The sequence below is a fragment of the Lactuca virosa genome, chromosome 4 (assembly GCF_052849685.1).
Source record: "Lactuca virosa cultivar CGN04683 chromosome 4, Lactuca_virosa_CGN04683_v6, whole genome shotgun sequence".
NCBI classification, from domain to species: domain Eukaryota; kingdom Viridiplantae; phylum Streptophyta; class Magnoliopsida; order Asterales; family Asteraceae; genus Lactuca; species Lactuca virosa.
This window is the reverse complement of record NC_136429.1, coordinates 151,368,359-151,380,866: the sequence shown is the minus strand read 5'-3', so window position 1 is coordinate 151,380,866 and position 12,508 is coordinate 151,368,359. Positions and strand designations below refer to the sequence as shown.

The 12,508-nt window shown below is 30.3% G+C and overlaps 1 protein-coding gene across 1 annotated transcript; it reads right to left on the bottom strand.

Moving 5' to 3' along the window:
- Positions 1–341: 341 nt before the first annotated feature.
- On the bottom strand, positions 342–9,419 carry LOC145107546 (endo-1,4-beta-xylanase 5-like). Its single transcript, XM_079044449.1, has 8 exons — positions 9,200–9,419; positions 9,083–9,117; positions 8,804–8,960; positions 3,247–3,410; positions 3,040–3,141; positions 2,804–2,950; positions 1,682–2,320; positions 342–841 (listed from the first exon to the last, which is right to left on the bottom strand). The coding sequence occupies exons 1-8, from the start codon at positions 9,267–9,269 to the stop codon at positions 503–505; spliced, it is 1,653 nt and encodes a 550-aa protein (XP_078900575.1). The 5' UTR covers positions 9,270–9,419; the 3' UTR covers positions 342–502.
- Between the last annotated feature and the right edge of the window lie 3,089 nt (positions 9,420–12,508).

The window sequence follows — 12,508 nt, the reverse complement described above, 5'->3', positions numbered from 1 at the left end:
CTTCTTTGTCTTTGCTTATTTGATTCCTAACACTTGAAGCCATATGTTCCAAGTGTTTGATGTTTATTGTATGCCTCTGGTACATCTAGAGAAGAGTTTTGTATTGCTCAAATATTTGTGATAGTGGATTTGAAGCAGCTCTAGTAGTCTTGTGGTTTACTCTCAAATTGTTGAGAGATTTCCAATGCCTAATGCCTAACTTCATGCATACAACGTAATATATCTCTATACACTAACATTAAGAGAGATATATACTACAATATCATAACATATGACACATGGTTAAATTCTGAGAAATAACAACATAGTTATTTTTTTTTACCGATACATGTAGCTATACCTTTTTCCATAAGAGCAATGTTCTTACAACTTTGTACCAACTATAACAATTTTCAACCTCGATAACTAGTAACTAAACAACAATACGAAGAAACAAATGCATAATGAATCTTTATGGTACATGTTTCTATTAATGCACATACATGGACTTGATGCATATAATTCAAATCTGAATGCTAAAATGTCTTGTTTCATCATTTTTACTAACGGAAAATGTGGAGTTCGTAGTTTTGCCCCTAAAATTAGCCATGACCGTGTATTCGCCTAAGAACCCATAAAAGCTAAAAGTACCATGTTCGTCAGTTTGACTATTGATAACCCCAGTTTGCCATTCTTTTAGAAGCCTATCGACAGTATCACCAGCTGGAAGATTGTTGAAATTTGTATCAGTTAGGCACATTTGGTAACATTTTCCATTCTGCTTCAAGGCAGACCACAACATTATTCCATTCACTGAAGGGTGTGAGAAGCCTTCACGCAAAACGTCTTCCAAATAAGTTGCCTATAAGAGAGAAAAAAATATATTAAAAACAATAGTATTTAAAGATGTTATTTTTGTGTTTAAGGTAGAAAATATGGATTTAACTAATGAAACCGGACCATTGCATAAATATTTGACTACTAGCTCTTAAAAGAGCTGATTAAAAACTTAATATGCGTCTTAGAAGTCTTTCTTAATTCTTTTTATTACAATGAAAATGATTGTTTCCTCCAAAAAAAAATTATACACAACCCACGCTTCACAAAAAAAATTAAATAAAATTAAATAAAAAAAATTAAAAAATTACCCATTTGGTGTCACGAGACTCACTTACGATGACATATCATAGAATAATTTGGACAGTTGCCCCTATTGTTTAACCTTTTTAATGGGACATATATTAAAAAATTATAGATTTGTCCCATTTGACATTATTCCGATCTCATTTCAAAATAAATAAAATAAGTAAAACACATTACAACTTCTTATGTCATGTTATTTCATATACTGGGAAATTGTTAGAGAAGTCATAATATTTTCGGAAAAGTTTACTTTAGTCCCAAATTATTTCTTTTTAATAGAAAAGTCCCGATTAATATATTATTTACTGTTAAAAGAAAAAAAAAATGATTTTTTTGTTAATTTGAGCCAAAATGCAATAATCGATACTTTTATGTTCAAAAAATAATAATTTGGGACTAAAGTAAAACTTTTCCGATAATATTGGGAATTTTCTGACAATTTCTCGTCTTATCCTAATAAACACAACTATAGAGATGCAATTTATGGATCTAATGACACTCATTTCTGTCGCAAATAGTCTAGTTTTTCATGAAGGACAAAGTGAATCTTGATACTAACCTGTATATCTTGGCCTAAGGTATTCGCGATATCAACTTCCGTAAGCCAAATCGGAAGTTGTAAAGTTGCAAATTTATCAAGAATGGCTCGCATCAAAGGCAAATTCGGTACTTCAAAGTGACTTTCCAATCCGATCCCATCCATATAAACTCCAAATCTCCTCAAATCAATCATTTTCGAAATATAAGTGTCGACTGTAGATTTAACATCTCTACAACTCTCCACAACATTAAAATCGTTCATGAAAAGTGTCGCTAAAGGGTCGGCTTCATGTGCAGCTTTAAAGAATTCGTAAGTAGCATTTTTTCCAAGTTTATCCTCGTAAAAATCAAAGTGAAGAAACTCGTTGCTAACATCCCAGTGGACGAATTCGTCTTTGTACCTTGTCATTAGGCTTGTGATTCTTTGTTTCACTGCTAGCTCTAGCTCATGATCGGTTAGGTTAAGAACCCATGAAGGTATGTATTTTGGGTCTTCCCAAAAAATGTTGTGACCTCTAGCAACAATTTGGTTTGCTCGAACAAAATCAAGCATTTTATCGGCTAATGTGTAATTGTATACCCCTTGTTTAGGCTCGGTTGCAGCCCATTTGAGCTCGTTTTCAAATACGGCCGCATTAAATCGTTCCACAAACCATTTCTATAAAAGTAAATTTAAATGAACTCAGACTTTGATCATCTTTGAATAGAATGGCAATATATTAACATTTTATTTTATATTTTACCTAAAATGGCAATATATTAACATTTTGCTACGAATATAGGCATTGTACTTTATCTGTTTTGTAAAAAAATGTAGATATTGTCAATTATGTGCAAAGAATTGTAAGTGCGTTACTATTAGGTGTCATTAACATGTACGTATGTTGTTGTTATGAGTTACATATTTCTATTAATAGTAAAAAATGTAAGTATGTTGCGATTACGAGTAACATATTCTTATTATCGGGAAAAGAAAATAAGTAAGTTGCTATTATAGATAAAGAAATGTAAGTATGTTGCTATTTTGGTTTAAAAACAAAATACGTTGCCTATATTATAAAAAAGAGTAAACTACGTTACTATTTCTAGCAATTGTCAAAAAAGAACATGGTACATTCATGTGTTGAACCATAAAACATACCTGATAAGGTAAATTTCCAATGATGTAATTGTTTATAGCGGATCCAAATGGAAAATCTTTCGAAACTTGTTCCACACGGATCACTGCCCCTTGTAGCCGAGCTCCTTGTTTATCTGACACATGAATTGTGACAGCACGCTTCCTTTCCTGAATCAAATGATAGATTCATGAAGATCCACATCTAAAAAACTGAAAGAAAACAAAACAAAAACTATGCTTCATCGACTTGTACATACGGTGTTGATCTTGTACTGTTGTTGAAGTGACCATTGCTCTTTAGTAAAGGGTTGCAAAGATGCACTATAAATTGTTATGGTAATCTCCTTGTCATCAGAATTCTACATGATTTTAAAGATTTCATGTTACATATTGTTTAAATTGATATAAGAGTAGAAGTATATTGTGAGGAAAAATAAAGCAAAATATGTTGCTATTTGTGGCACCTGGAAGTAGAGTAGGGAGGGATTTGATTCTGAATTTATGTAAAATCCACCTTTGAGGAAGGACCAACATTCATGACGTGCAACAACTGTCCCTACACAAGAATTTCCAGTTGATAGCCTTGCGGTAATCAAGGATGAATTTGAACCGGAGATCTTGATCCAACCTACAACTCCCCAACAGAAAAAGTATTTAGTACTTTTTTATAAATTGATCAAATTATTAATATATAATTTATATATTTCAGAGATAATGATCAACATATGACTTGATATTTAACAAATTAACTATATTTTTTAGCATTAACATAAAATGAGAATCAATTTAACAATTGGTGAGGAATGCCTTTTTGAATGATCCCAGCCACAAAACGCGTCAAAGTTTTGAAAATGTTTCAATTTTGATTATGAAATTTTTAAAGAATTGTGAAATATGAACAATTTGCAAATATTTGGAATTTCTCAAAATAGAACTTGTTGATAAAAATCAGTTTCATAATCTTTTGGAATTTCCTAATCAAGCGTTTACGGAATTGATGATCATTTTGTTTTAATAGTGTAAAAAGAGATCAATTTGTCAGATGTTAATTAATGTTGGGGTATTTTTGTGTGGTTATGGGTCTAAACGTTGTGAGAGGATATCTAGGTGGCACCTCCTCAATGTTGTGGTCACATCCGGAATACCGCCCCACCCTAACGTCATGTCTTCTTCCATGGAGAATATAACGCAAAGGCAGGCTGGTGGGTACGGGTCACGCTCTCCACGTCATTTATTTTACCACATCACATGCTATGTCATTCTCCACACCGCTTCATTTTTGCTAGGAAATGGCCACCATATACCACACCATTTTAATTTCGTTTTTGTTTTCGTTTGTTAATATATAAAAATAATAATTTATAAAATAGAATTTTATAAAACATAACATTTAAACAAAAACATTGCATTTTAAATGAAAATAAAGACATTAAAAATACGTTAAGATAAATAAAAACATACAACCAAGGTTGTCAAGATCGGGATCTTAATCGTAAGATATTACGATCCTACGTGTAAAAACATTGTCAGGTCACAATATGATCATTTTACATGTAAGATCACAGACAGGATTGTATGATCGGGATCGGGATCCGATCCGACCCTACCATTCCATGAAAATTGTCAAATTTTGATCCAATTTTTTTTATCTTTACCCATTTGGTAGTTGACTTGGTCTCCTTACCTAATGCGCAATCGAGAGTAGCCTCATTCTTGTACTATTTTTGAACCGTAAATGACCAACAACAATAAAATTCTTTTTTTCCTTTTACGTTTTACCATCATCGATGATGGTATTGAGATTTTGCTTTGACTTATTAATTTCTTCCTTCAATAGTTCAAACTCAACAATAAACATGAGCCTTTTTCCTTGAGAGTTTGAGAAATTGTGGTTTTTAATTGAGTTTCAAAAGTTGAAATTGTTATCGATTTCCTCCTTATAGTTAAAGCAAATAACATGAAGGTTGTGAGTTGTTATTGTTGTATGATAAATAATTAGTATTAATGCTCTTTTTAGCTATTTAACCATGTCATTAATCACTACATGACTACATGACTAGTTACTTTTCTTTTTTCAGCTATTTAACCATGATATACGGAAAAAAGTTTTTTTATATGATCAATTACCATTTTATGTAATTTTTTAGATCTCGATCCCAATCTTACGATCTCGATCTTGCAAACTTGAAAACGATCATATATAAGATTTCGATCTTGACAACGTTGCATACAAAAATAACTAACGTAAATTTGACCCTTATTTTTTTCTCGAATCTTTGCCTTCAACTCTAGCAAAATGTCATGATCTTCGGACGACAAACCTTCGGTGGTGACTGTCCTTAGAATTTGCGAATCATTGATGAGTTGTTGTTGTGGGTAGAGTGCGTCTTCTCACTCTAGTTATGCACGTTCGACTTTTTCTTCTCATTTTTGTTGTTCCCACTCAACCACTTCTTGTCGCCGAAGAAGTTCTATGTGCTCATGTCTCAATACATTTTTGTCTTGTTGCATTACTATGTGCTCCTTGAATTTCTCTTCTATTTCCACCATGTCCTTCAATTTCCTTTCACTTTCCTCCGCATGTTTAGTTGCTTGTTTCGCCTTGTCCCTTCCTACCGGTCGTCAAGGAAGGGAGACCTCCGCAATGTCTTTTGGAATTTCATCCATCCCGGCATTAAGGTATATGTGAGTTCATGCATCGTAAGCGTCAACCGAACCTGAACTTTGTGACCTCTTCGATTGTGTTTTCTAATAGCATTGGAACATAACTCCAATTTGGATATTTTCTTCAAATCTCACATGGTTTCTCAAAATTGAAACCATGGCCAATCTCCAATCGATATTGTGCATTAGCAGCTTTAAAAACATCAAAGTAAGTGCTACCCCTTTTTTCGAATAAAGCTTATTGTATATCCCGTTGAATTTGGTATACCTCCTGTTATGTTATTTCTCGTCATTTACTAATTAAGGCATTGTTATTCCGCTATGGACTTTTATTCATTTTAGCATGAAATTTTTGGAGCACCCCTTCCCAAAAAACATTTTTCTTCATACCAATTATGTCAATGATGTTTTCTAAAGTCACACATCAGGCCTCCGCTAACATAATTTCCTCCTCTACCGTCCACTAAAAAAAGAATGATCATTGTCTTAAGTAGTAAATGGCAAGAAATGGTATGAAGAAAATGCTTTTTTGGGAAGGGGTACTACAAAAGTTCATGCTAAGATGAAGAAAATTCTATACCGCAACAACGATGTCTTAAGTAGTAAATGGCGAGAAATGAACAGGAGGTGTACCAAATTCAACGGAATGTACAATAAGCTTTATCCGGAAAAAGAAAGCGATAGGAGGGACTTCAATGTGTTTTAAAATCATGAAGGCGCAATATCAATTAAAGATGAGCCATGTTTTCAATTTTGAGAAACCATGGGAGATTTTGAGAAAATATCCAAAATGGTCTTACGTTCCAACATCGCCGAAAACACAATCAAAGAGGTCACACAATTCGGGTTTGGTCGACGTTTCTGATGCATGAACTCACATCGACCTTGACGTCGATACGAATGAAATTCTAGATGAAATTGCAGAGGTCTCCCCTCCTCAGTGGTGGTCGGTAGGAAGGGACAAGGAGAAGCGAGTTGCTAAACATGCGGAGGAAACTGAAAGAAAATCAAAGCACATCGTGGAAATAAAAGAGAAATTCAAGTAGCACATAGTAGTGTAACAAAAAAATAATGTACTGAGACGTGAGCACATAGAAATTCTTCGACGACAAGAAGCGGATGAGCACCAAAAGTTAGGCCTCTAAAGATCTTAAACTTTTGCTAGAGTTGAAGGCAAAGATTCAAGAAAAAATTAGGGGTCAATTTAAAGTAGTTAACGTTGTATGTTTTTTAATTATCGTAATGTATTTTTAGTGTCTTGTAATGCCTTTATTTTCAATTAAAATGTAATGTTTTGTTTACATGTTATATTTTATAGAATTATTTTGTTTATTTATTAAAATCCTAAAAAAAAAAGGTGACCTGAAAATTAAAATGGTGTGGTGTGGTGTGTTGTGTTGTGTGGTGACCATTTCCTAACAAAAAATAAAGTCGTGTTGGGAATGACATGACATGTGATGCGACATAAATATAATACAAAGAGTGATCTATTACCACCAACTTAATAACAAGTATTTATATCTTTTATTTATGATAACTATATATATATATATATATATATATATATATATATATATATATATATATATATATATATATATATATAATATGAATTACAGTAACAAACTTATTTTTCTTTCCAATATGAACAATGTATTTTATTTTTTATATATTATTATCATCACTAACAAAGTATAAGTAGATTGTTATAAATATATATATATATATATATATATATATATATATAATGAATTACAGTAACAAACTTATTTTTCTTTCCAATATGAACAATGTATTTTATTTTTTATATATATTATTATATTCATTAACAAAATATAAGTAGATTGTTAAAATAGTTAATAATTGTAAGAACATGTCTAATTCTTAACATTATATTTTACACAAAATTAATAAAAATGGTATTAAAAGATAGTTTAAACACTAGGCAAATGTCATAGAAACTCTTGAGTTTGCAAGTTTTTGTCGGTTTTACCTAAAGTTGTGCTTTAGGTCCATTAATTCCTCAAATTTGCAATTTTTTTTTTAAATTTTATCATTTTTGCAAATTTATCCGGTTAAACTAAATTTTTTTGCCATACTTAAGGCTTTAATAAACCAAAAAACCAAACTTAAGGGTTTTTATGAACCAGAAAAAAAAAAAGGTGAAACCAAATATTTCTATCAAACGAAAGGGTTTTAACAAACCAGATGATAAAGTTGAAAAAAAATTACAAACATCTAGTTTTAATAAACCTAAAATCTGTAAAATGGTGAAACCAATAAAAACTTACAAATTTAAAGGTTTTTTTTATGTCATTATCCCTAAACACTATATTGTTTTTGATCTATTATACTATTTTTAACACTAGAAGGAACATTTTAGGTATATTCCAAATTGTTAACTTTTTTAAATTATAAAAATCAACCCTCATATTTATTAATTTTTTTATAAACTTGATTGATATAATTTTATTATACTAATAGTTTTGTAAATATTATTTTAATTATTATTATTATTATTATTATTATTATTATTATATATATATATATATATATATATATATATATATATATATATATATATATATATATATATATATATATTACTTGTAAGATATGTCAATTATATATATTTTATGTAAATATATATTGTGTTTTATATTAGTAAAATATCCATAGACTATAAGTATATAAATTTAAAGTTGAAGGATCGTTATAAAATGCTGAAAAAACTAACATTATATTTGTTTGGTGTTAATAAATAATATAAAATCTCATATTATATTATATTATTCAAAAACACGGATTGGACCAAATTTACATCAAACTTGATGTAAAAATTAGGTTGGAGAAGCCCTTTACATTGCTCTTTTATGTAAATAATAAAATAAATGTAATTATGTTATATGTTAAATTAAATTACGTTTTACAAAGTGTGGCGCTACAAATTGTTACTCCTTCCGTTCCAAAATTATAGTCCATCTTTCTTTTTTGGTTTGTCCCAAAATAATAGTTCACTTCTAAAAATAAATAACATTTTTAACCAAATAAACATTAAATGGAATATTAAATGCAAAGTAAGGACAAAACTGTCATTTTATTAAATAAAGTTAGTGGTAATTAATGTTTTTCTTAATATGTGTGTTTTTTGTCTGTGGTCAATAATATTGTGACGGAGGGAGTATTATTCGTGTGATATTTTAACTTTTAAGTATATTGTTGGTATGACTAGTCAAACTTCGAACTAAAGAATAAATATATTACTTATATTGATATTGATTGACATTAACTAACTAGAGCAATTTCCCATAAAATAATTTGAAAAGTTACCGATTTGATTCAAATAATAATCTTAACTGGAAAAACTGTAGAAGGTTGAAGGATGAAGACTTGACAGCACGAAAGCAGGCCATGAGACCATGGTCCCGTTACCCTCCGTAATGAATTCCATTGTTGCAGCTTCATTTTTCAGAATTCCTCCATCGTAAAGTGGATCCTCGGGTTCCAGTTTACACTGTTTCAACAATTTTAAACAAATCCAAACACCCATCAAATCTTTTCTTGTTTTCGTATTTAAAAACATGAACTATGAACTCATTTTCATGAACAGTTGTCCTGAAGAAACAAAGAAATTACCTGTGTGTAAGCAGAGTAATCATAGAGGGGGGCATCTGCAACAACAACAACAATAACAAAGAGAGAAAACTTCATGAGAGAGAGAGAGAGAGATAGAGAGAGATGGGTAGAGAGAACCTGGAGAAGGGAAGATTGAAGATGGGAAAGAGAGGATGATGATAGAAACAAAGAAAGAAGAAAACGCCATTGATGTTCTGCAACTTTCCTTTGAATTTTTAATCACTATTTCTTGATTTCAAACTCATCAAAGTGAACACTTTCGAAAACATTCCAAATTCTCCCTCACGTGTAACTGAATCGATACCACAACACATATGCATACAATCTATATATTTATAGAAGGTGAGAGAGAGGGGGGTTGGACATATGTTACACAGAAGGGGGAAATTAATAAAACATAATTTTATGACGGTTATAACTTATAACATATGTTTGAGAGTTGTGTCATTTTCTACAAATCTTGTTTTTTGGTATAATGTGTCCTTAAAGGTCACGTGATGCTTATTCGTTGAATTATAACAATCTATCAATTAATTAATGATTTAACTTTTTAAGTTTTATGTGATTGTTAAATATTTTCTAAAAATAATTATGATACAACTGGCACATATGCAATATTAATGACTTTGTTGTATTATATATAGCACAAATTTATTACCAACATGATTTCTTTAGACATTTGTTTTTGGATATGAGGATCATTTTTTAAAATCTTTTATTTAAAAATGTAAATTTGGTTCATGAATTTTGTCCAACACCATCGATTTATTCTGTTAAGAACTATCATATGCGTATGATACACATTTTAAGGATATTTTTGATGCTTTTAATTAAGTATCTTTATCTTCAATTAGGAGATGAAACCACTTGTTTAAATTTGAAGACATAGAATGATGAACAAGAATCTTATATAATACTCAACAACCATCCGTATCTAGATTTGAAATAATTAACGAATTGCAAGTCTATCTTAAATTGAATAGTTAAAGTGCACCAAATAGAATTGTGAAACTAATTTGTAGGAACAAAAGGTAGGAGGATATTTAATTTCTCTTAAGTAAGGGATAATGACTTAAAAGGGTAATATATTTTTCGATTTGTACACATTTGGTCACTGAGTTTTTTTTTCGTCCACATTTACCCCTTCAACTTGTTAAACTGTATACATTTGGTCCTTATGACCGGTTATTTCAGGTTAGTCGGAAAAAATGACTTAATAGGGTAATATATTTCTCATTTTGTACACATTTAGTCCTTAATATGTTTGTACACATGTAGTCCTTAATATTTTTTTGTTTCAAAATAAGTAATTTTTGTTTTTGTTTTCATTCAATACTTATGAATGACTTCTTTTGGTTTTTCTCACGACATCTTACGTGCGACAATCATTGATGAAGTGTGTGGGGTTGTTGATGGTTATGTGTAACGTCTCCTTTTGACAACCACAAATTTTTATTTTTAAATAAGGCAAAACTCCCTGATTATAAATTCATTATTAAGAAAAAACGTTTATTCCAAAATACATTTATCGAAAATCAGAGTAATATAAAAAACGCGGAATCCTCAATACTGCTGATGAGTGTGTACAGTCATGCATTCGTCTTCAACGATAGAACTTGAAAACATAAACAACTGGGTAAGCACAAAGTTTAGTGAGTTTACCCCAAAATGCCCCATACAACAAACGTATTATCATGCATAACGAGCCCACACTCATCAGATTGGAATACCTTGGCCCAATCAGTCATCGGACTAGAATGCCAACATACAACAGGTCCAGTCAGTCATCGGACTAGAATACCCAGGGTTTGTTGGTCTGCCGCCTCAACCAACCGCTCTTCTCGAGCCTCCGTGTCTACGACTTACAGTCGGCCCGCACCAAGTATATTGGCATACTACACATAGCAGGACCACCTCAACCTATCTCACCACCATATGGCTATCCCACGTATGATGTCGTGAGAAAAACATAAAGAAATCATTCAAAAGTACTCAATGAGTACAAAAACAAAAATGACTTATTTTGCAACAAAAAAAATATTAATGACTAAATGTGTACAAAAATATTAAGGACTAAATGTGTACAAAGTGAGAAATATATTACCCTATTAAGTCATTTTTACCGGCTAACCTGGAGTAACCGGTCATAAGGACTAAATGTGTACGGTTTAACAAGTTGAAGGGGTAAATGTAGACGAAAAAAAAAACTCAGTGACCGAATGTGTACAAATCAAAAAATATATTACCCTTTTAAGTCATTATCCCATTAAGGAAAATCAGTAACACATCAAACTCTAGCTTTACACATACGGCTTGAAACATCAAGCCGGGTCAAACTCGAGTTTTATTGAGCTCGAACTTGGTTCCATAATAATTCCATAATTCCACATTTGTTTGGCAATAGTCACTTTATTACCATACGAAGTCATAACAATTTTAATTAAGTAGTTATTATTTGAAATTAATACATGATTTTAAAGGTTAAACAGTAGATAATATCTTCACAAATTTCAATTGTTTCCCAATTTTGTCAATTCTGGTCATATTTATTAATTTCTGAAGTTTTAAAACAAAACTAAAATATGTAGCTTTCTCTAGTTTAAGAGAATATGTATGGAAGATGCTTTACTCTCATCTCATCAATAGCTCAAAAGGTAAGACATCAAATGTCTTTATTTTTAAACCAATTCTTAAAATCCAAAAGTGTATATATATATATATATATATATATATATATATATATATATATATATATATATATATATATATATATAGAGAGAGAGAGAGAGAGAGAGAGAGAAAGAGAGAAAGATAAGATCAACTGAGAGAATAAAAAATGTTGAGAATGGAAAAAATTATTCTCAGTCATTCATTTATTTTTGTCGCAAAAGTCTTCGTCCTACGAACGGAAATGGAAATGAATACACATGCGTTTTCCAACAAAACATGTTTCCTTAAACTATGCTAATCATTACCTTAATATATATAAAACATGGTTTTTTTCGTTTTTTTAACTTTTAAGAAGCTATTTTTATCGAAAAATAATTTTAAATATACCAAAATTTATGATTTTTTATTCTCTACAAATAGACATTCATATTGATGTAGTTTTAAAATAAAAAAAAAATTATTTTTTTATATTTTTAGCTATCGTTATTATAAGTGAATAAAAATGTATCAGATTTTTAGTACAACACATTCGTTATTCACTTATGAATAAAAAATATGATCAAATTTTTTTTTTTACAGATTAAGTATCATTCATATATAAATATAACATATAATAAACTATTTACAGCTTACATCAACTATTGCCACATGCTATATTCACATATAAATAAAACCACAAGTTGTATTTATATACGAAGAACACATTTATTATAATTTTGTTACAGTTCATTTGTTATTCTTATATGAATAAGTAGT

Coding starts and splice junctions, on each gene's coding strand:
- LOC145107546 (XM_079044449.1), bottom strand. CDS start 9,269: ATGGCGTTTTCTTCTTTCTTTGTTTCTATCATCATCCTCTCTTTCCCA. Junction 9,118..9,199: donor TTCAATCTTCCCTTCTCCAG/GTTCTCTCTACC, acceptor TTGTTGTTGCAG/ATGCCCCCCTCTATGATTAC. Junction 3,411..8,803: donor AACCTTCTACAGTTTTTCCA/GTTAAGATTATT, acceptor GGGGAGTTGTAG/GTTGGATCAAGATCTCCGGT.